Source organism: Pholis gunnellus (assembly GCF_910591455.1).
Source record: "Pholis gunnellus genome assembly, chromosome: 12".
Lineage (NCBI taxonomy): Eukaryota > Metazoa > Chordata > Actinopteri > Perciformes > Pholidae > Pholis > Pholis gunnellus.
Window position 1 is genome coordinate 24620477 of NC_136539.1, and position 24287 is coordinate 24644763.

At 46.9% G+C, this 24287-nt stretch overlaps 2 protein-coding genes across 3 annotated transcripts in view; both read right to left on the reverse strand.

Annotated features, from left to right (window-relative positions):
• ccdc141 (coiled-coil domain containing 141) overlaps window positions 1-6452 on the reverse strand; it is a 28118-nt gene extending 21666 nt beyond the window's left edge. For both annotated transcript variants that reach the window (XM_079170174.1, XM_079170173.1), the window contains exons 1-4: window positions 6375-6452; window positions 3082-3387; window positions 2029-2151; window positions 509-748 (exon numbers count right to left, since the gene is read on the reverse strand). In XM_079170174.1, coding sequence (XP_079026300.1) covers window positions 509-748; window positions 2029-2151; window positions 3082-3219 — 501 coding nt within the window. In that variant the 5' untranslated portion in view covers window positions 3220-3387; window positions 6375-6452. The remainder of the gene's footprint in view (window positions 1-508; window positions 749-2028; window positions 2152-3081; window positions 3388-6374) is intronic.
• Window positions 6453-6780: 328 nt separating this feature from the next.
• On the reverse strand, window positions 6781-24242 carry LOC306704530 (uncharacterized protein). Its single transcript, XM_079170918.1, has 29 exons — window positions 24113-24242; window positions 23391-23561; window positions 23050-23181; window positions 22891-22968; window positions 22646-22716; window positions 22321-22486; window positions 21982-22088; window positions 21108-21455; window positions 20809-20920; window positions 20595-20741; window positions 20250-20398; window positions 20043-20171; window positions 19891-19969; window positions 19714-19791; window positions 19421-19567; window positions 17882-17991; window positions 17644-17785; window positions 17362-17555; window positions 17175-17281; window positions 15449-15765; window positions 11636-13900; window positions 10907-11002; window positions 9764-10210; window positions 9583-9666; window positions 8101-8253; window positions 7871-8020; window positions 7557-7613; window positions 7414-7476; window positions 6781-7327 (listed from the first exon to the last, which is right to left on the reverse strand). The coding sequence occupies exons 2-29, from the start codon at window positions 23529-23531 to the stop codon at window positions 7100-7102; spliced, it is 6297 nt and encodes a 2098-aa protein (XP_079027044.1). The 5' UTR covers window positions 23532-23561; window positions 24113-24242; the 3' UTR covers window positions 6781-7099.
• Window positions 24243-24287: the final 45 nt, after the last annotated feature.

The following is a 24287-nucleotide window of genomic DNA, read 5'->3' on the forward strand; positions in this document are numbered from 1 at the left end:
AGACAGACAGACAGACAGACAGACAGACAGACAGACAGATAGATAGATGTTAACAAACAGGTGTTGGTGGTTTCTCAGATGTGTTCAAAGTGTGGAAGTAAAACAGGAAGTGAAATATAAACATTGGTCAGGTGACGTCTCATATTTAATGATGGAGGACCCAGGAGGACCCGTCTCTCTCCATCATTAAATATGATGGAGGACCCAGGAGGACCCGTCTCTGGTTCACAGACTGAAATAGAAGCACAAAGCTCTTTGTTGGGACCGCTTTAAATAAAGGCTGCAGCAGGTGTTTCTAATAAAACGGATCCCTGCACCGCCTGAGGAACGTGAGGCTGAAACAAATTCCTCTTCTTGAACCACAGATTATGATCAATTATGACAAATATGAATCAGAACTGAACCACACTACACAGCAGGGCTACGACTACTTGCTGGGGTTATCCTCTGGGGATCAGCAAGGTTGTGAATGAAGTCGTTTCCTAACATGGTCCATGTAGATTCCTACCTCCTCAGCTCGGCTGTAGAAGACTTGAGCCAGCATCAAGACTTCCTGTCGTCTCTGCAGCAGGCGGAGGAGCAGCGACCATCCTTCAGTCAGAGACGCCACCATGGCCTTGTGCACTTCCTCCTCTTCCTCCTGCTTCTTCGTCCTCTTGTGCTCCATCAGCCCTTCATCCCTCCTCCTCCTCAGCTGCTCTGTCTGTTGGTTCTTCTCCACCACAGCCAGAACCTCCGCCTCATGTTTCTGGAACAACAAGAACAGACTGTAGCGTGCAGCGTCGCCGTGTCCGGTCGGATTGGTGTGTGTGTGGTGTGTGTGTGGTGTGTGTGTGGTGTGTGTGTGGTGTGTGTCTGGTGTGTGTGTGGTGTGTGTGTCTGGTGTGTGTCTGGTGTGTGTGTCTGGTGTGTGTCTGGTGTGTGTGTCTGGTGTGTGTCTGGTGTGTGTGTCTGGTGTGTGTCTGGTGTGTGTGTGGTGTGTGTCTGGTGTGTGTGTGGTGTGTGTCTGGTGTGTGTGTGGTGTGTGTCTGGTGTGTGTGTGGTGTGTGTCTGGTGTGTGTGTGGTGTGTGTCTGGTGTGTGTCTGGTGTGTGTGTGGTGTGTGTGTGGTGTGTGTCTGGTGTGTGTCTGGTGTGTGTCTGGTGTGTGTCTGGTGTGTGTCTGGTGTGTGTGTGGTGTGTGTCTGGTGTGTGTGTGGTGTGTGTCTGGTGTGTGTGTGGTGTGTGTCTGGTGTGTGTCTGGTGTGTGTGTGGTGTGTGTGTGGTGTGTGTCTGGTGTGTGTGTGGTGTGTGTCTGGTGTGTGTCTGGTGTGTGTCTGGTGTGTGTGTGGTGTGTGTCTGGTGTGTGTGTGGTGTGTGTCTGGTGTGTGTGGTGTGTGTCTGGTGTGTGTGTGGTGTGTGTGTGGTGTGTGTGTGGTGTGTGTGTGGTGTGTGTGTGGTGTGTGTGTGGTGTGTGTCTGGTGTGTGTGTGGTGTGTGTGTGGTGTGTGTCTGGTGTGTGTCTGGTGTGTGTCTGGTGTGTGTGTGGTGTGTGTCTGGTGTGTGTCTGGTGTGTGTGTGGTGTGTGTGTGGTGTGTGTGTGGTGTGTGTCTGGTGTGTGTGTGGTGTGTGTCTGGTGTGTGTCTGGTGTGTGTGTGGTGTGTGTGTGGTGTGTGTCTGGTGTGTGTGTGTGGTGTGTGTGGTGTGTGTCTGGTGTGTGTGTGTGGTGTGTGTGTGGTGTGTGTGGTGTGTGTGTGTGGTGTGTGTGGTGTGTGTCTGGTGTGTGTGTGTGGTGTGTGTGTGGTGTGTGTGGTGTGTGTGTGTGGTGTGTGTCTGGTGTGTGTGTGGTGTGTGTGGTGTGTGTGTGGTGTGTGTGTGTGGTGTGTGTCTGGTGTGTGTCTGGTGTGTGTCTGGTGTGTGTGTGGTGTGTGTGTGGTGTGTGTGTGTGGTGTGTGTGGTGTGTGTCTGGTGTGTGTGTGTGGTGTGTGTGGTGTGTGTGGTGTGTGTCTGGTGTGTGTCTGGTGTGTGTGTGTGTGTGTCTGCTGTTGGTACCTTGAGTTTCTCCATCAGCTGGTCTTGATCCTGGATCAGAGTCTGGTTTTCTCTCTGGTTCGATCCGACCTCACAGAGACCTGGATGAACCTGGACCAGCTGGAGGCGGACCAGAGACCCACTCTGTGTGCACACACAACTTTAGAAGTTCATCAAATGTCTTTTATGTAAATTATTGTTATTAATAATAATAACAATAATAATGAATCTGGTTGGAGTCAGTTAACTAGTTTGTTGTCACATTAAACTGTGAATATTATTTTGTTCTCCACACAGCGACATGTTGACGGCTTCAGATCAGGTGTGTGTGTGTGTGTGTGTGTGTGTGTGTGTGTGTGTGTGTGTGTGTGTGTGTGTGTGTGTGTGTGTGTGTGTGTGTGTGTGTGTTACATTCCTCAGGATGATACAGTATCTCTGGCATGTTGACCGAAAAAGACAACATGACGCGTGACACACACACACACGCGCACGCGCACACGCACACGCACACGCACACACACACACACACACACACACACACACACACACACACACAGTTCTATAACAGGAAACAGCACATGAACAGGACAGCGACTGACCTCAGATCTCCTGAAGCCTCCAAAGGAACAAACTCAGTTTCAAGACTTAAAGTCAACGCTTATTTAATTTAAGTTAAATATTCTGATGTCCAACTAAAGTCAAAGCTCAGAGAAGTTAACTGGTTCACTGGTTTTAGGACACTTTTATTGGTCAGAATTTCCTAATATTTCAGGCTTTGTAATTATAGTTTTTCAGAAAGTTAACATTAACCAACAGGAGCAGATTGACCCTGAAGAGTGTCTCCTCCTGGTGAAGAGTGTCTCCTCCTGGTGAAGAGTGTCTCCTCCTGGTGAAGAGTGTCTCCTCCTGGTGAAGAGTGTCTCCTCCTGGTGAAGAGTGTGAAGGGGTATGCTAGCTAACGAGCTAATTCTTGTCTAATGTCTAATGTCTGATGGTGGGTTGTAAAACAATAGATGTGATCTGAATACGTGTCCCACCATCACCGTCCTGTAAGGAACCGTCCCTCAGACAAACCTTGAGTACGGAGACAACGATCAGCGATTGGCCGGCCTGGATGGCGATGGTGCTCAGAGTGGTGACAGAGCGAGGACGCTTCACGTTCCCTTCTCCTCCAGCCATCCTTCCTGTCTCCTCGGCCTCTCCGGCCGTCATGAACAAAGAAAATGAAGTTATCTCTTCTTCTTCTGCTGCGTCTCTTTAAATGTTTAAAGTCATCTTGAAGTTTCACAGTCCCTGAACCAGTTTGTGTCGAGTCTGGTTCCCATGGAGAACGCAGGTTCTGGTGCTGGTGTTGTTGGGAGGTTCCTGTTCTTTAGTGTCCTACAGAACACGGAGAACATGAATGAATCCACAGTGAGATGATGACTCTTTAACACACAACATGTCCCATCACTTCAACCTCCTGACAGTTATCCTATAACTCGATAACGTTAGCTAACATTAGCTCAACGGCTAAAGAGCCTGAACCAGATTTAGATGAAACCTGATCCTGGTCTAGATGTGACCCAGCAGCAGTTAGTCATGAAGAGACTTCACAGCAGGAGTCTCTAAATATAATGTCATGTTGAAGGAAATGAATGTCATGAACAAGTTGTTTTAAAGTACTCTCTTAAAATACTGATCACAGTTAAAGGGGCAGCAGTGATGTTCTATGAGTCATCTAGCTACCGAACTTAGTTTTATTTCACGTGGACGCCGGCTTTAAAAGTGTCTTTAAGTTCTTAAGTTGCAGTAATTAAAGATCTGAATACGTCTCCCACCATCTAGCTAGCTAGCTAAATTAGCTAAGTTCCAAATGTAATGTAATCTCAGCTGATGTGTTTTATCAGCATCTGTTTTTATCAGTGGTGGCCGTCAGGGCCTGCAAAGCCTTCTCTGCTGGCCTAAACAGAATCACAAAGTTAGAGCTACTTTATAATTTAATAATGTTTCTTAAATACACTACATGTGTCATAATGTATAAATGCAGCTTGTTTTAAGTAAAGCTTTTATCCAATCAGAGTTCACCTCTGTGTCTCTAGGTAGAAGAGAGGCCCCAGGCCTGCAGACTCACCAGTGAATCCATGTGCAGGTTAAGTGAATGGGGACGATGTTGTTGATCGTCATAGTGTTCAACCAATCAGATCTTTAGTTTGACATGTTGGGCGTATTCTTTGACGTGTCAGAGCTGCTAGCTGGCCTACAGCTACGTCAGCATTAACACACAGCTCAGTTTTCAGCAGCAGCTCTGCAGTGAGGTGCAGCGTGCGCTGTGATTGGTCAGTGGGCGAGCACGTGACTATCGTGAAACAAAACTTAAGCAGAGGCTTAGTCGGAGTAGTGAGAGTTCAAATTGAAAGATATGGAAGAAATTATATTTTTTGCATTTTGCTTGGTAGATTATTGTTTTTTTTACCTAGCTTTGTTTTTTAACACTCAATGGCTGAAGGAGGAGAAACGGATTTGTGAGTTGGGATTTAACCGTGGGATTAAACTCTTTGTCAACAAAGAAAAGAGGATTTGATCAGCATTTGGTAAGTAACTGGTTTGTTTTTTTACATCTAATACCTGAATGGCCCTTGAGTGTGTAGCAGAATGCGTGTTACTGCTGTTGTTTTCCCGTTAAGCTAGTTAGCCTAGCCTCCAAGAACACGTGCGGAGCCCCAGCTGTTTTTTGTTGTGGTTCTTTTTGTTCCGGTTCAGAGGTCACACAGACCGTTGTCTCCTAGTGAGCGCAGAAAACATTATATTTCCTACAATTTAAGCTTCTGCATTTTCCAAATGCACTAGTATTATTCAAACGTATTGTTCGGTTTGTAAGCCTCGTACCGAACGGTTTAATACGAATACGTAACTTTATATAGTTACAGCCCTAGAAACGAATAATAGCCGGAGATGTGGCGCCATCATGTGGTTATAAGGTGGTATTTCAGCAGTGAAGGCCCAGGTATAAAATGCACGGCCCACCACTGCTTTTTAGAAAGTGAGACCAGTTGTTGGTGTGAAAACATTCTGGTACCAAACACACAGGAATTTAGAGAGAGACACTGAGGACACTTTTGGGTTTGTAGTCTTAATAATTACATATTTTCACTGTCTTATGCTTGATAAATTATTAAAAAAGACAAACATATGTATAATTCATGGCACACTTCAAAAGAGTTAAAATAATTATGTGTCTCTCCTTGTTGACTATCGTACATATTTTTTGTGAAATAAGGTTTAGCAGCTTCAGCTCCTTCAGTCATGAAGGTAAAAAGGTGAATATATTCTAAATATAACTGATTCTTTTCATTGCTTTGTGCTCTCCAGTCTGTTTCTACTCAAACATCTGGTGAGTAAATAAAGAGGGTCAGTTTGAGCAGCTGGCGGTGCGTTCGAGGTCATAATGTGTTTAAATGAGAGCTTCCCTTATTCTGTTAAATTCACTCATCAAACACTCAATTTCTCCATCAACAGAAACATCTGTTCAGTTATTAATGCCTCATAAATGAGTTATTAATGGTTCATAAATGAGTTATTAAGGCATCGTAAATGAGTTAACGCATCGTAAATGAGTTATTAACGCATCGTAAATGAGTTATTAATGCCTCATAAATGAGTTATTAATGCTTCATAAATGAGTTATTAACACATCGTAAATGAGTTAACGCATCGTAAATGAGTTATTAACGCATCGTAAATGAGTTATTAACGCATCGTAAATGAGTTATTAACGCATCGTAAATGAGTTATTAACGCATCGTATATTAGTTATTAACGCATCATAAATTAGTTATTAATGCATCATAAATTAGTTAATGCGTCATAGACCAGTTAAGAGACATTCATTACATCTATTTATATTATCTAACATCTGTCCAGTGATTATTCTGTTTGGTAGTAGTACTGTTATAAATGTTAGTTATGATTAATAAGTTATTAATAAGTGACTGACCACCCAAAAGTTTGAAATAATAGTTTATCAGTAAATGATTAAAAGTGTTCTGTTCCACCGGACTCATATTTATGTTTAAAATGTTAACAATATTAAAAACAATCCTTTAAGAGAAGCAGGAACATGGAACATTTAAATTAAATAAATGCAAAGTAACTGATAACGCTGCCTGTTCCGTACACAAAATTATAAAAATATCAAATATCTTTCAACTACTATTCAGCTTCTATATAAATTTATACATCAATATTTTTTTTGTTTTTGTTTCACTGAGAAACAAAAAGTGCTGACGGGTTGTAAAATGTTTTCACTGTTTATTGAATTCACATTTACTCCTCTTTAAAGTTTGTGTTTATACATAAATACATAAGCTACATAAAGTAAACAGTACCTGAGACACGTTCATGGAGATCAGGACGTTAGTCCGCCGACACTGGAGAGAAAAGTCAGCCGAGAGACTCGGAGAGAGAGAAAGGGGGAGAGCGGTTAAAAATAGCTTCCAGTAGATTATCAGTGTGCTGAATGACAGACGTCTGTCCTCCATAAACAAAGGGAGACACATTCAAACACCTCATCACAGATTAACTTTGCAGTATTCAGTCTGAACAAAGTACACGTAGTACACGTATTGAAGTAGAAGTATTTTACCTGAGTATTTCCATGTGAGGCTCCAGTTAGAGAGCCGTCAGCGCCTCCTGCAGGCGGCTCAGAGCATCACAACAGAGAGAAGCTCCTGATGAACACTTAGGTTTTTATTGAGCTTCATATAAAAACACACACAGCTGACCTCTGACCGTCACATGAGCCGGACTGGAGGATTATGGGAAACGTAGTGTGTCAAAACAGAATAGAAATACAACACAGTAACTCACTCATTGACCTTTAAACTGGCTCATAACTTTAATAACTGATCGTTTGTTGTGACTTTAAAAAGTTTGTAAACTCAAATAAGTCGTGAGGCGTTCAGGGTCCCTCTGGACAAACCATCCTGCTGGAGGTACTTTGTATAAAACTACAGTATCAAAATGTATTATTTATATATTCTGTGAATCTCAGAGTTCTGTTCATTTGGTCCGGAGAAACACTGAAGACTCAGTGTTTTTTAGGATTCAGGCGTTACGATTGGCTGAGGGACGACCTAAGCTCCTCCTCCCTCAGGCTGCGGTCCAATCGCTGCGTCTCAGACTCCAGGACGGACGGGATTGGACGGCGCGTGACCTCGGACAGCGAATCGGTGAGGTCGTGTCTCAGAGAGATCAGCCATTGGCTGTTCCTGGAGGACTGCTGGATAAACTCCGCCCTCTGCTGCTGGTCGGCGGCCAATGAGAGCCGGAGCTGAGTCACCTGAGAGGGAGGAGACACGGTGACATCATCAGCACCCACTTGACAAAAAACAAACACCTGACACTCTTCTTCTGTGGTGCTCTCACCTGGTCCTCCAGCTCCCTCACTCTGCTCCTCAGGCGCTCTTCTTCTGTGGTGTCTGCAGACTCCTGAACAAACAGCACAGCATTTTATACACACGCCCACACGTCCGTCCGTCCATCCGTACGTCTGTCTGTCCGTCTCTCACCTGAGATCTGCTGCTGTCATTCAACTGCTGTCTGAACCTCCAACGCTCCGCCTCCACCTGAAACACACAAACAACACGCTGTCTCAGTGTGTGTACCTGTCTCACTGTGTCTCAGTGAGTGTGTACCTGTCTGTGTCTCAGTGAGTGTGTACCTGTCTTAGTGAGTGTGTACCTGTCTGTGTCTCAGTGAGACACAGTGAGACACAGTGAGACAGGTACACACTCAGTGTGTGTACCTGTCTGTGTCTCAGTGAGTGTGTACCTCTCTGTGTCTCAGTGAGTGTGTACCTGTCTGTGTCTCAGTGAGTGTGTACCTGTCTCAGAGTGTCTCTCAGTGAGTGTCTGTCTTTCTTCAGTCTGTCTCTCTGATGTTCCAGATGAGAGTTCTTCTCGTTGAGTCTTTTCTGGTCCAGCTCTAGTTGAGCCACCAGTGTCTGGAGGACCACCAGTCTGTCCTCCACATCCTGCTGAGACACACAGTCAACTTTATATTCACAGTCAAACCAAACTGACAAACTAACCGGCCAATCAGAGACTCACTGACCTCGTCTTTGTTAGGCCCCGCCCCGAGGCTCTGCTCCCATTGGTGGGCTCTCTCCCTGTAGCCAATCATAGCTGCCTCTGTTCGCTCCAGAGCCAATCGGACACGATCCCTGTCTTTCTCCAGCTCGTCTGTCCTCTGAGTCAGAGAGTACACCTTCACAACAACAACAGAGTCAGAGAGTACACCTTCACAACAACAACAGAGTCAGAGAGTACACCTTCACCACAACAAAAAAGTCAAAGAGTACACCTTCACAACAACAACAGAGTCAGAGAGTACACCTTCACAACAACAGAGTCAGAGAGTACACCTTCACAACAACAACAGAGTCAGAGAGTACACCTTCACAACAACAACAGAGTCAGAGAGTACACCTACACCACAACAACAGAGTTAGAGAGTACACCTTCACAACAACAGAGTTAGAGAGTACACCTACACCAGAGTCAGAGAGTACACCTTCACAACAACAACAGAGTCAGAGTACACCTACACAATAACAACATCAGAGTTAGAGAGTACACCTTCACAACAACACCAACAACAGTTAGAGATTACACCTTCACAACAACAACAGAGTCAGAGTACACCTTCACAACAACACCAACAACAGTTAGAGAGTACACCTTCACAACAACAACAGAGTCAGAGAGTACACCTATACAACAACAGAGTTAGAGAGTACACCTTCACAACAACAGAGTCAGAGTACACCTTCACAACAACAGAGTCAGAGAGTACACCTTCACAACAACAGAGTTAGAGAGTACACCTTCACAACAACAACAGAGTCAGAGAGTACACCTTCACAACAACAACAGAGTCAGCGAGTACACCTTCACAACAACAGAGACAGAGAGTACACCTTCACAACAACAACAGAGACAGAGAGTACACCTTCCCAACAACAGAGTCAGAGAGTACACCTTCACAACAACAGAGTCAGAGAGTACACCTTCACAACAACAGAGTCAGAGAGTACACCTTCACAACAACAGAGACAGAGAGTACACCTTCACAACAACAACAGAGACAGAGAGTACACCTTCCCAACAACAGAGTCAGAGAGTACACCTTCACAACAACAACAACAGAGACAGAGAGTACACCTTCCCAACAACAACAACAGAGTCAGAGAGTACACCTTCACAACAACAACAACAGAGACAGAGAGTACACCTTCCCAACAACAACAACATAGTTAGAGAGTACACCTTCACAACAACAGAGTCAGAGAGTACACCTTCATCATAACAACAACATAGTTAGAGAGTACACCTTCACAACAACATTAACCAATATTAGGCTAAGGCATCAGCAAATGGGGATCCAGTTAATAAACAATAAACAATAACAATCAACAACATCATAGTCTTACAGTAACAGAGTATTTGAACAGTGGGATATTAGTACTCTTACAGAAGTAAAGGGTCTGAATATTTGCTGTGAGGAATTCATTAAATCACTTCTTAAATGTTTTACCTCAGCTTCTCGTTGCCTCAGCAGCCTCCTCATCTCTTCCCCCTCCTGCTGCAATGATGAGATCTGCTCCTCCTCCTCTTGCTCCTCCTCGGGAAACAATAAAATTGTTAATGTGATGACTTTTCAACAGTGAGTCCTCTTTCCATCAAGAGTTTTAAAAACTTTCTAGAAGACACATTACCTCTCCTCCTCCTTTCTCCATGTTTGTCTCTTGGTCTCTCTTCCTTCTCCTCCCTCCATCCATCTCCTGTCTCTGAGTTTTCTGCTCCTCCATCACGGCTCTGACCCGGCTCTCCTCCACCTCCTTCCTCGCCTCCTCCACCCTCGACCTCCACTCCTTCTCTCTCTCCCTCAGCCTCTGGATTTCTCTCAACAGAGCTTTCAGCTTCACTTCCTGCTCCTCCTCCACCTCTTCCACTCTGTTCCTCCACCTCTCCTCTGCCTTCTCCTTCGCCCGTTGTGCCTCCTCCAGCTCCTCCATCATCTCTCTCCTCCTCCTCTCCAGGGCCTTGGCTCTTGCTCTCAGCTCATCCACCTCTCCTCTCTCTGTCTCCTCTTCCTCCTCTCTGAACCTCTCCACCTCCTCCTTCAGGGTGCTCCTCAGACGCTCCTCCTCCGTGTGGCTCTCCTGAATGATTAATGTTTAAAGGAAAACTTTATGTTTCTTTTTGTTCAGTACAGAGCGAAACGCTGGTGTGTTAGCTTAGCTTAGCATAAAGACTGGAAACGGAGGGAAACTGATAGCCTGGCTCATATCCCCCCACCAGCTCCTCTAAAGCTATCATGTTGTTGCACCACAGTCAGTACATTTACTACAGTACTCTACTGAAGTACAACTTTGAGGTACTTGTACTTTACTTACGTAATTTCACTTTCTGACACTGTATATTTTTGTTCCACTACATCTCAGAGGGAAATATTGTAGTTTTTACTGCATGACAAATATCTGATATATCTAGTTCCTCTTCTTCAGATTCACAATATAAAACCTTCAGTCCACATCCAGGACTTCCAGGACACCCTGAACACCCTGAACATCCAGGACATCCAGGACACCCTGAACACCCTGAACATCCAGGACATCCAGGACACCCTGAACACCCTGAACATCCAGGACATCCAGGACATCCAGGACACCCTGAACACCCTGAACATCCAGGACACCCTGAACATCCAGGACACCCTGAACACCCTGAACACCCTGAACATCCAGGACACCTTATGGACACCCAGGACACCTCTGGTAACTATAGTGAGTTTGAATGTGTCTGAGGTATTTCATTTATTGAAGTACTAATACTGAGACCAGCAGGAGGTGCTGTACCTGCAGGAGGAGTTTCAGCTTGGTCACCTCCTGCAGAGCGACACTCAGACTCTCCTTCTCCTTCACTCGCTCTCTGCTGCGACTCACATCAGACACCTGAAGCACAATGAGAATTTGTCATGTCAGTTTATACAGTAGTATTTATATATATATATATATATATATATATATATATATAAATATAAGTTTGTACGTGTACTGTATATATACGTACAAACGTATATATATATATATATATATATATATATATATATATACACACACACACACACACATATGTATGTAGATACACATATACTATATATATATATATATATATATATTTATAGTGTGTGTATATATTTATAGTATATATATATATACACACACTATATATATATATATATATATATATATATATATACACACACATACACACATATATATATATATGTATGTATGTACACATATATGTGTATATATATATATGTGTGTATATATATAGTATATATATATACACACACACACACACATATATACATATATACATGTATGTATATACACATATATGTGTATACATATACATATATGTATGTAGATACACATATAATACATATATATATATATATATATATATATATATATATATATATATATATATATATACACATATATGTATGTATGTACACATATATGTGTATATATTTACTGTGCAAATGTTCCCTGACTCTGCAGGGAGCTCAGGTTCACCTCCATGATCTGCTGCACTTCTTTCAGCTTCTCCTGGGCCTCCTGCCTCCTCTTCTGCTCCTTCTGCACCTCCTCACTGAGAGCAGTCACCTCCTTGTCTGTTCTCATTAACGTCTCTTGTACATGCTCCTTCTCCTTGTGCTCCTTCTGCACCTCCTCTCTGAGAGCAGTCACCTCCTTCTCTGTCCTCATTAACGTCTCTTGTACACGGTCCATGTCCTTGTGCTCCTTCTGCACCTCCTCGCTGAGAGCAGTCACCTCCTTCTCTCTCCTCATTAACGTCTCTTGTACATGCTCCTTCTCCTTGTGCTCCTTCTGCACCTCCTCGCTAAGAGCAGTCACCTCCTTCTCTCTCCTCATTAATGTCTCTTGTACACGTTCCTTCTCCTTGTGCTCCTTCTGCACCTCCTCGCTGAGAGCAGTCACCTCCATCTCTCTCCTCATTAACGTTTTTTGTACATGCTCCTTCTCCTTGTGCTCCTTCTGCACCTCCTCGTTGAGAGCAGTCACCTCCTTCTCTGTCTTCATTAACGTCTCTTGTACATGCTCCTTCTCCTTGTGCTCCTTCTGCACCTCCTCTCTGAGTGATGTAATTTCTTCTCTTCTCGTCATCAGCTCCTCCTGCGCCTCAGTCTTCTCCTTTTTTTCCTTTTGTACCTCCTGTGTTAGACCTACCACCTCCTTTTCAGCCCTCCTCATCTCCTCCTGGGCCTCCTCCCACCTCCTTTGCTCACTCTGTACTGCCTCCTTGAGGGATGTCATCTCCTCCTGGATCTCCTTTTTCTTCCTCTCTTCCCTCTGCGCCTCCTGCCTGAGAGCTTTCACCTCCCTCTCGCTCCTCCACAGTTCCACTGACAGTCCCGCCTTCTCCTCCTCCAGCTCTCTCATTCTGGACCTCCCTCCTTCCTCCAACAGGAGGTGCTGACTTCTCTCAGCTTCCACCAGTCTCCCTCGCTCCTCTTTCTCCTCTCTCAGTTCATCGTCAAGCTTTCTCTTCTCCTCCTCTCTCCTCCTCAGATCCTCTCTTTTCTCCTGCACCTCCCTCTCCATCTCCTCTAATCTGTCATCCATCCTCTTCCTCTCCTCCCTTGCTCTCCTCAGTGCCTCCCTTTCTTCCTCCCGCTCCTCCTCCATCTCTCTCACTTTCTCCTCCAGCCTCCTCTTCTCCTCCTCCATGTCTATCAGCTTGTTGTCCAGCCTTCTCCTCATCTCCACCTCTAGTCTCCTCAGCGCCTCCCTCTCTCTCCCAGCCTCCTCCTCCCTCTCCTCCAGCGTAGCTCTCAGGTACTGCGCCTCCTCCTCCCGCTCCTTCAGGATGTGGTTGAACGTTGCCACCTCCCTCAAGCTCCGCTCAGCCTTCTCCCTCCACTCCTTTACCTCCTCCTCCAGCCTGTCGCAGGCCTCCTCCCTCTCTCTGGCTCTCCTTCTTGCTCCCTCCCTTTCGGCCCGGGCTGCCTGCACCTCCTTGGCCTGGGAGGAGACTGTGACATCTTTTTCTCCTCCCTCCCTCCTCTCTTTCTCCAGGAGCAGCCGGGTTTCTTTGAGCAGCGCCTCCAGCTGCTCCTCCCTCCCGGCTTTCTGCTTCAGTTTGTTGTTCGTCTCCCGAAGCTCCCTTTCTCCCTCCTCCTTCTGCTCCTCTGCCAACCTCACCTGCCTCTTCAGCTCCTCCACCTCCTCCTCCCGCTCCCTCACTGCGCTCATCTGTCGCTCCAGGCTGCGCTCCCTCCGTTGCACCTCCTCCTTCATCTCCTCACATTCCTCCATGGCCACGTTCAGCCTCACCCTCAGCAGCTCCACCTCCCCCACCTCCTCCCTCAGCCTCTCCACCTCCTCCTTTGCTCTCCTCGCTTCCCCCCTGAGTCGGTCCACCTCCTCCTCTCTTCTCCTCCTCCTGCTCCTCTCCTCCTCCTCGTCTTGCAGTCGCTCCTTCTCTCTCCTCTCCTCTAGCTCGGAGGTTTCTTTTCTCAGTCTGTTAAGCTCCTCCTCCACCTCCTCCACCCTCCATCTTTTCGCCTCCTCTGCTTCCCTCCTCAATCGCTCCATCTCCTCCTCCCTCTCCTCCTTCTCTCTTTCTAATCTCTCCATTCGGTCGCAGAGTGCCTCCATCTCCTCCTCTCTTTTCACCTCCTCCTCTCTCAGTCTGACCTCCGTCCTCTTCGCCTCCTCCTCCAGTCTCTCCTTCTCTCCCTCCTCCTGCTGAAGTCTCTCCATCATGTGGCTGATACGCACCTCCCTCTTCGTCACCTCCTCCGTCAGCCTCTCTACCTCCTTCTGTTTGTCCCTCAACTCCTTCTGTCTGTCCCGCTCCTCCTCCGTCAGCCTCTCTACCTCCTTCTGTCTGTCCTGCTCCTCCTCCCTCAGCCTCTCCACCTCCTCCTTTGCTCTCCTCGCTTCCCCCCTGAGTCGGTCCACCTCCTCCTCTCTTCTCCTCCTCCTGCTCCTCTCCTCCTCCTCGTCTTGCAGTCGCTCCTTCTCTCTCCTCTCCTCTAGCTCGGAGGTTTCTTTTCTCAGTCTGTTAAGCTCCTCCTCCACCTCCTCCACCCTCCATCTTTTCGCCTCCTCTGCTTCCCTCCTCAATCGCTCCATCTCCTCCTCCCTCTCCTCCTTCTTTCTTTCTAATCTCTCCATTCGGTCGCAGAGTGCCTCCATCTCCTCCTCTCTTTTCACCTCCTCCTCTCTCAGCCTGACCTCCGTCCTCTTCGCCTCCTCCTCCAGTCTCTCCTTCTCTCCCTCCTCCTGCTGAAGTCTCTCCATCATGTGGCTGATACGCACCTCCCTCTTTGTCACCTCCTCCGTCAGCCTCTCTACCTCCTTCTGTTTGTCCCTCAACTCCTTCTGTCTGTCCCGCTCCTCCTCCGTCAGCCTCTCTACCTCCTTCTGTCTGTCCCACTCCTCCTCCCTCATCCTCTCTACCTCCTTCTGTTTGTCCCTCACCTCCTTCTGTCTGTCCTGCACCTCCTCCCTCAGCCTCTCCACCTCCTCCTTTGCTCTCCTCGCTTCCCCCCTGAGTCGGTCCACCTCCTCCTCTCTTCTCCTCCTCCTGCTCCTCTCCTCCTCCTCGTCTTGCAGTCTCTCCTTCTCTCTCCTCTCCTCTAGCTCGGAGGTTTCTTTTCTCAGTCTGTTAAGCTCCTCCTCCACCTCCTCCACCCTCCATCTTTTCGCCTCCTCTGCTTCCCTCCTCAATCGCTCCATCTCCTCCTCCCTCTCCTCCTTCTTTCTTTCTAATCTCTCCATTCGGTCGCAGAGTGCCTCCATCTCCTCCTCTCTTTTCACCTCCTCCTCTCTCAGCCTGACCTCCGTCCTCTTCGCCTCCTCCTCCAGTCTCTCCTTCTCTCCCTCCTCCTGCTGAAGTCTCTCCATCATGTGGCTGATACGCACCTCCCTCTTCGTCACCTCCTCCGTCAGCCTCTCTACCTCCTTCTGTTTGTCCCTCAACTCCTTCTGTCTGTCCCACTCCTCCTCCCTCATCCTCTCTACCTCCTTCTGTTTGTCCCTCAACTCCTTCTGTCTGTCCCGCTCCTCCTCCCTCATCCTCTCTACCTCCTTCTGTTTGTCCCTCAACTCCTTCTGTCTGTCCCGCTCCTCCTCCGTCAGCCTCTCTACCTCCTTCTGTCTGTCCTGCTCCTCCTCCCTCAGCCTCTCTACCTCCTTCTGTTTGTCCCTCACCTCCTTCTGTCTGTCCCACTCCTCCTCCCTCATCCTCTCTACCTCCTTCTGTTTGTCCCTCACCTCCTTCTGTCTGTCCCGCTCCTCCTCCCTCAGCCTCTCTACCTCCTTCTGTCTGTCCTGCTCCTCCTCCCTCAGCCTCTCTACCTCCTTCTGTCTCTCCTGCTCCTCCTCCATCAGCCCCTCTATTCGCCTCCTCAGCGCCTCCACCTCCCCGTCCCTCGTCCCCAGCTCCTCGCTCAGAGCCTCCCTCTCTCTCTGCCAGACCTCCGTCTCCTCCTTCTCTTCCTTTCTCCTCCTCCTCCTCCTCAGGTCTTCCACCTCCTTAGTCAGCCTCTCAGTATCCTCCCTCAGCGCCTTCTTATCCTCTTCACTCCTCTTCCTCTCGTCTTCTGTCCTCTCCTTCTCCTCTTCTCTCCTGGTTGTTGTTCTTTTCAGTTCTCCTCGTAGACACTCGATCTCCCCTTCAGAATAAAAGCACGATAAATCTGCTGTTATAAACACAAATACAACTTCTGCTACTGCTGTTAATACTACTGATACTACTATAAATACTACTGATACTACTACAATAAATACTACTGATACTACTATAAATACTACTACCATAAATACTACTACTATAAATACTACTGATACTACTACTATAAATACTACTGATACTACTACTATAAATACTACTGATACTACTACAATAAATACTACTGATACTACTATAAATACTACTACCATAAATACTACTACTATAAATACTACTGATACTACTACTATAAATACTACTACCATAAATACTACTACTATAAATACTACTGATACTACTACTATAAATACTACTGATACTACTACTATAAATACTACTGATACTACTACTACTACTACTATAAATACTACTACTATAAATACTACTGATACTACTACTATAAATTCTACTGATACTACTACTATAAATACTACTGATACTACTATAAATACTACTACCATAAATACTACTACTATAAATACTACTGATACTACTACTATAAATACTACTACCATAAATACTACTACTATAAATACTACTGATACTACTACTATAAATACTACTGCTACTACTACTATAAATACTACTGATACTACTACTATAAATACTACTGATACTACTACTATAAATACTACTGATACTATTACTATAAATACTACTGCTACTACTACTATAAATACTACTGCTACTACTATAAATACTACTGATACTACTACTATAAATACTACTGATACTACTACTATAAATTCTACTGATACTACTATAAATACTACTGATACTACTATAAATACTACTGATACTACTACTATAAATACTACCGATACTACTACTATAAATACTACCGATACTACTACTATAAATACTACTGATACTACTATAAATACTACTGATACTACTACTATAAATACTACTGATACTACTACTATAAATACTACTGATACTACTACTATAAATACTACTACTATAAATACTACTGATACTACTACTATAAATACTACTGCTACTACTATAAATACTACTGATACTACTACTATAAATACTACTGATACTACTACTATAAATACTACTGATACTACTATAAATACTACTGATACTACTATAAATACTACTGATACTACTACTATAAATACTACTGATACTACTACTACAATTCAAGCATTTGTTTATTTTGACAGTAAATCAAAAGAGAAGATTCAGAATCATTTAAATCTGTTCAAACATGTCAAACATGAAATGATTTGATCAGAAGGAGGTGAACTCTGTTCACAGAGCAGCGTTACACAGTGGTGATGATGAAGGTGATGATGAAGGTGATGATGAAGGTGATGAAGAAGATGATGAAGATGGACTCACCCTGTAGAGCCTCTTTGACCTGCTGCACGGTGCTGATGTGAGTGATCAGCTGACTTCTGTTTACCTCCGACTGTGAGAGCTGCTGCTGGAGAGACACCGACACACACCTGGAGAGAGAGAGTACAAGTACACACTAAATACACACACACACACACACACAAACACACACAGGTGTAATGTTCAGTACCTGAGCTCCTCCAGCTCCTCCTCCAGCTGCTCCCTCTCTCTCTGCAGACGCTTCTGCTCTTCCTGCTGCCTCCTGCTCTCCCTCTGCTGCTCCTCCTGCTGCCAGTCTCTCCTCCTCACCTCCTCCTCCTCCTGCCTCAGCTGCTGCTGCGCCTCCTTTAGCTCCACACACACTGAGGCATGCTGGGAGAACAGCTGAGGACCACATGCACACCCATGATGCATCAGCCAGGTGTAGCGCGGTCACATGACTGTCCCATGACTGTCACCTCCTCCTCCTTACCTCCTCCAGCTGACCTCCCTCCCTCCCTCTCTCCTCCTTCAGGGAGACCAGCTGTCTCTCCTTCTCCTCCAGAGTTCTCTCCATCTCTCTCGCTCCTCCTCTGAGCTGACCGAGGACATCGACCTCCTCCTCCCTCTGAGCTCTGGACAACACAAGAGATCAACGTTATCAATTTATATTATTCATATTTACAATCCAGATTCAATTATGATCAATGTTTATATGTAAATAAACTCACCTGAGCTGGCTGTAGTCCAGGTTCAGGGTTCTCACCTCTCTCTGCAGACAGGTGACCTCTGACCTCACTGTCTGCAGCTGTGATTGGCTGTCAGACAGCTCACACTCCAGCTGCAAACACACAGGTGAGGACAGGTGAAGAGAGGTGAGGACAGGGGAAGAGAGGCAAGGACAGGTGAGGACAGGTGAAGAGAGGTGAGGACAGGTGAGGACAGGTGAAGAGAGGCGAGGACAGGTGAAGAGAGGCGAGGACAGGTGAAGAGAGGCGAGGACAGGTGAGGACAGGTGAAGAGAGGTGAGGACAGGTGAAGACAGGTGAAGAGAGGTGAGGACAGGTGAGGACAGGTGAAGACAGGTGAAGAGAGGTGAGGACAGGTGAAGAGAGGCGAGGACAGGTGAAGAGAGGCGAGGACAGGTGAAGAGAGGTGAGGACAGGGGAAGAGAGGCGAGGACAGGTGAGGACAGGTGAAGAGAGGCGAGGACAGGTGAAGACAGGTGAAGAGAGGTGAAGAGAGGCGAGGACAGGTGAGGACAGGTGAGGACAGGTGAAGAGAGGTGAGGAGAGGTGAAGAGAGGCGAGGACAGGTGAGGACAGGTGAAGAGAGGTGAGGACAGGTGAAGACAGGTGAAGAGAGGCGAGGACAGGTGAGGACAGGTGAGGACAGGTGAAGAGAGGTGAAGACAGGTGAAGAGAGGTGAAGAGAGGCGAGGACAGGTGAGGACAGGTGAGGACAGGTGAAGAGAGGCGAGGACAGGTGAGGACAGGTGAGGACAGGTGAAGAGAGGTGAAGAGAGGCGAGGACAGGTGAGGACAGGTGAGGACAGGTGAAGAGAGGTGAAGACAGGTGAAGAGAGGCGAGGACAGGTGAGGACAGGTGAGGACAGGTGAAGAGAGGTGAGGACAGGTGAAGACAGGTGAAGAGAGGCGAGGACAGGTGAGGACAGGTGAGGACAGGTGAAGAGAGGTGAAGACAGGTGAAGAGAGGTGAAGAGAGGCGAGGACAGGTGAGGACAGGTGAGGACAGGTGAAGAGAGGTGAGGACAGGTGAAGAGAGGTGAGGACAGGTGAAGAGAGGCGAGGACAGGTGAGGACAGGTGAGGACAGGTGAAGAGAGGTGAAGACAGGTGAAGAGAGGTGAGGACAGGTGAAGAGAGGCGAGGACAGGTGAGGACAGGTGAGGACAGGTGAAGAGAGGTGAAGACAGGTGAAGAGAGGTGAGGACAGGTGAAGAGAGGCGAGGACAGGTGAGGACAGGTGAGGACAGGTGAAGAGAGGTGAGGACAGGTGAAGAGAGGCGAGGACAGGTGAAGAGGTGAGGACAGGTGAAGAGAGGCGAGGACAGGTGAGGACAGGTGAGGACAGGTGAAGAGAGGCGAGGACAGGTGAAGAGAGGCGAGGACAGGTGAAGAGGTGAGGACAGGTGAAGAGAGGCGAGGACAGGTGAGGACAGGTGAAGACAGGTGAAGACAGGTGAAGACAGGTGAAGACAGGTGAGGACAGGTGAAGAGAGGCGAGGACAGGTGAGGACAGCATCGGTACCTTCAGCAGCTGTTTGTTCAGCTCCTTCTTGTCCAACGCCAGAGACCAGTTCAGGGCGGCCGTCTTGTCCAAAGAGTCACGTCCATCCTCCACCTCCCTCCTCAACACACACTCAGAGGACGAGAGACACAACACTCTGTCTCTGCACTGAAGGGAGAGACACGGGGGGAGACACGAGGAGGAGACACGAGGAGGAGACATGTTCATGTGGAGACATTAACACAGATGACCTCTGACCTTCACTGATTGGTTCTAACATGTTCAGATAAAGATGATGTCATCATCAGCTGTACCTTCTGCAGAGTGTCTCTGGCATCAGCTGCTTCTTCTTCTGCTCTCTGGGTGTCCAGCTGCTGCCTCTCCAGCGCCCCCTAGAGGAGAGGAGGAGCTACTGACTTTGTCTCTCGCTCTCAATGAATGAATGAATGAATGAATGAATGATGGAGGAGGAGGAGAAGACCAGGGTTCACCTTCAGAGAGAAGATCTCCATCCTCTGAAGAGTCTCTGTCTCCGTCAGCTGGAGCTTCTCCATCGCTTCAGCCTCCACTCTGAGACAAAGATGAACTGTTTTAAATCAGATATGTCATGAAATATAAACAATATATAGAATATTATTCACACCGTCTGAGTGTTTCTGTCTCCAGCTGTCTGTCTCTCTCCTCCTGTCTGTCTCTCTCCCTCCTCAGACACTCCTTCTCTCTCTGCACCTCCTCCAACCGGAGATGCAGCGAGGACGACGCCTCCCGCTCCCTGTGACACACACACACACACACCGTTTTATCTATTAACTACTTACTATCTGTGTGTGTGTGTGTTGTGTGTGTGTACCTGCTCAGTAAGTCCACAGTGTGTGTGAGCTCCAGCTGTGTGTGTTGTGAGTGTGTTTGCAGCAGCTGGTTGTCGTCCTCCAGCTGTTTCAGTCGGAGCTGAACAGCTGTTTTCTCCTCACCGAGCCGCCGCAGAGAGAGCTCCGCCCCCTTAGGACACACACACACACACACACACACACACACACACACACACACACACACACACACACACACACACACACACACACACACACACACACACACACACACACACACACACACACACACACACACACACACTCAGATGAGCTTCATGACGTCGTGACCTCTGACCTGCAGCAGAAGGGGCTTCCTGTGGACTCACCTGTAGTTCCTCGTGTCTCCACTGCAGGGCGCTCTCAGTGTGGGACAGGACAGACAGCAGGGAGGACAGGTCCAGACTGAGGACGCCGTCTGTGGAGACGCCGTCTGTGGAGACGCTCATGGACCTGCTGCTGCTCAGGACTCTGGACTGGAGACAGAACACACACTAAACTCTGACCTCTCACCTCTGACCTGTGGTGATGTCACTGACTCACCAGTTTGACCACAGCCTGACTGACCGACTGAAGACTCCTCTCTGTGTCCTCGTGTCTTTGCACCTCCTTCTGTCTGTCCTCAGCCTGCAGCGAGCGAGACAGCTCCTCAATGCTGGGAGACGTGAGAGATGTGCAGCAGGAAAGAATGTAAATAAAGATAATCAATAGAGCAAAACAAACCAAATGTAGACAATGAGAGAAATGATATGAACAGATCAACAGTATAACATTGTTACATATTAACATAATATATATATAAACTAGCCATAGCATGCTAGGTAGCTCAGTAGCTAACTGACCGTTCTGTCAGCTGGAAAACCTTCGTCTCATGAAAAAGCTTCAACTCTGAAATCTCTCGCTCCTTCTCCTCCTCCTCCTGCTCCTCTCTGTGCTCCAGCTCTCCTAAGGAGAAAGTTCCCAGTGTGGAGGAGGAGGTGAGAGGAGGTAGAGATGATGAGGAGTCTGGAGGAGGAAGGACCAGGGTGGAGGACAGAGGAGTGAGGTCAGAGGGGAGAGGAGGGGGAGGAGCAGAGGAGAAGGGTTTGATGGGAGGAGCAGTGAGCCTCAGAGAGGAGGAGACGGAGTCACAGCTGGACAGGAGAGAGGAGGAGAGACGAGAAAACTCCGCCCTCAACTGCAACAGATCCCTACAGACAGAGAGACAAGGTTGGTCAACTTTCATCAGGTTGATCAACTTTCATCAGGTTGGTCAACTTTCATCAGGTTGATCAACTTTCATCAGGTTGGTCAACTTTCATCAGGTTGGTCAACTTTCATCAGGTTGGTCAACTTTCATCAGGTTGGTCAACTTTCATCAGGTTGGTCAACTTTCATCAGGTTGATCAACTTTCATCAGGTTGGTCAACTTTCATCAGGTTGATCAACTTTCATCAGGTTGGTCTACTTACATCAATCGCCTTGTCGTAATGTTTTTATACACTTTTTAACTGTTGCTGCTGTACTGACTGATGAGGCGACAACTTAATTTCGTTGTATGTTTTTACAATGACAGTAAACATCCCTACCTCCTTACCTCCTTGATCTACTAATATCAGGTTGGTCTACTTTCATCAGGTTGGTCTACTAACATAAAGTTGGTCAACTTACATCAGGTCGTCAAGTTCTATCAAGTTGGTCAACTTCGAAGTTGGGTCAACATACAGACAGACGTACCTGTCGGCGGCGGTCTTCACGGTGTGACAGTGTCTCCTCAGAGAGACTACAGACCTCCAGACTGAGAGAAGATGATCCTGCTGATGACCAACATGACCTGAGAGACACTGGACACACACACACACACACACACACACACACACACACACACACACACACACACACACACACACACACACACACACACACACACACACACACACACACACACACACACACACACACACACACACACACACACACACACACACACACACACACACACACACACGCTCTCAGTTTTAAGGTGGATCGGTCAGAAAATCCATCTTAAAAATCACAAGAGTGAAACCAACAAACCTCTCTCTCTCTCTGCCAATCATCCTCTCTCTGCCCCGTCTCCTCCAAAGCTCTGGTCCAATCAGATGTCACCTTCTGGAGGTCCTCCCTCAGCGCCTGGTTGGCCTGCTCTGATTGGCTGAGCTGCTCCCGGAGAAGAGCGTTTGTGTCAGCCAATCCGAGAGACCTGAAGAGACAAACACACACACGTGAGACTGTAACACACACACACACACACACACACACGAGAGACTGTAACACACACACACACACGAGAGACTGTAACACACACACACACACGAGAGACTGTAACACACACACACACACACACACACCTGATCCTCACCTGTGTTGTTCCTCCTCCAGCCTGATGAGGGCGCTCTCCAGAGAGTCACTGTGTTCATCCCTGATCCTCCTCTACACAACAAACACAGTACACAACATCTGGAGTACTACAGTGAGACTACAGTACACAACATCTACAAACTACTACTCGTAGTAGTACTAGAATCAGTAGTAATAAAATTGTAGTGCTAGTAGTATTAGTACTAGTAGTACATCGTACACTAGTAGTACTAGTAGTATTGGTACCTCGGTGCTGACCAGCTGCTTGTTCACGTCCTCCAGCTGAAGCTCCACCCGTTGACATCGATCTCTGTACTCCAACACCTGCACACAGTCAGAACTCTCAGTACTGTAGTAATACTACTGACTATACTGTGATATCTGGACTGTAGTAGTACTCCTCACCTTGTTCTGCAGGCGGTGGATCAACAGAGCCTGTCTGGCCTCTCTCTCTCTCCCCTCCCTCACCCTCCTCTTCCACTCCCTCTGATCACTCTCCCCCCGCCGAGAGAGGGAGGGAGACACTGACTGGTACAGCTACATACATACAGAGAGAGAATTTAGTTCAACCCAACCCAGTTCTAGCCCAACGCCAGTCCAACTCTAGTCCAATCCGATGATCACATGACCTCCCCCCTCTCCTCCCCCTCTCATTCAGAGCTCTGCTCCTGGACTCTAGCTCCTCCCACTCCTCACCCTCTCATTCAGAGCTCTGCTCCTGGACTCTAGCTCCTCCCACTCCTCACCCTCTCATTCAGAGCTCTGCTCCTGGACTCTAGCTCCTCCCTCTCTGCTCGACTCACAGCCAGCTCCTCCTGCAGATGACACACCTCCCGCTTAAGCTCCGCCTTCTCCTGCTGCCACCCAATCAGCAGCTCCGACTGCATGCTGACTGGTAGACCTGGTCTTCAGGGATCCTGGTGTAGTGGAGACCCACAAGAGTTTATATATATGTAACACAGTGTGGTATTAGTACCTTTACTGTTACATAGTATATTTACAGTGTGGTATTAGTACCTTTACTGTCACATAATATATTCACAGAGTATTTCAATAATGGGGTGGTATTAATACTTCTACATATATAAAGTGGTGTAATATGATGTACTATGGTGTAATATGGTGTATTATGATGTATTATGATGTTCTATGATGTACTATGGTGTATTATGATGTACTATGATGTACTATAACTTCCTCTGTGGGGACAAAATAACAGAAACACCAGTTCCAACTCTCTGAACCAACATTAAATATTAACGTATAAATATTATACTTCACACGTGTGTGCTGTGTACTTGTACTGCAGTAATGGTAGTATTAGCAGGTACTCTGTTGGTGTGCGTATCTAATCAGCTTGTATTAATCTGTTAAAGTGCAGAGACAGCAGACTGTAGCTAGCCTGTTAGCATGCTAACAGCAGGAAAACAAGACTGTCAATAAAGTTAATTCAAGTGCGTGACGGTACCTGCTGAAGCTGCTGTACGAGCGTCACTCAAAAAAGTGTCGAAAACATTTTTAGAACACTTTAAAAACTACAAACCGCTTCAGTTATCCGGTCTGCACGAGCTGCTGTTTGTTGTTAGCATATTCAAACCAGCGGACGTGACCTTTGACGCCGGAGACAATGAGGTCACGTCACG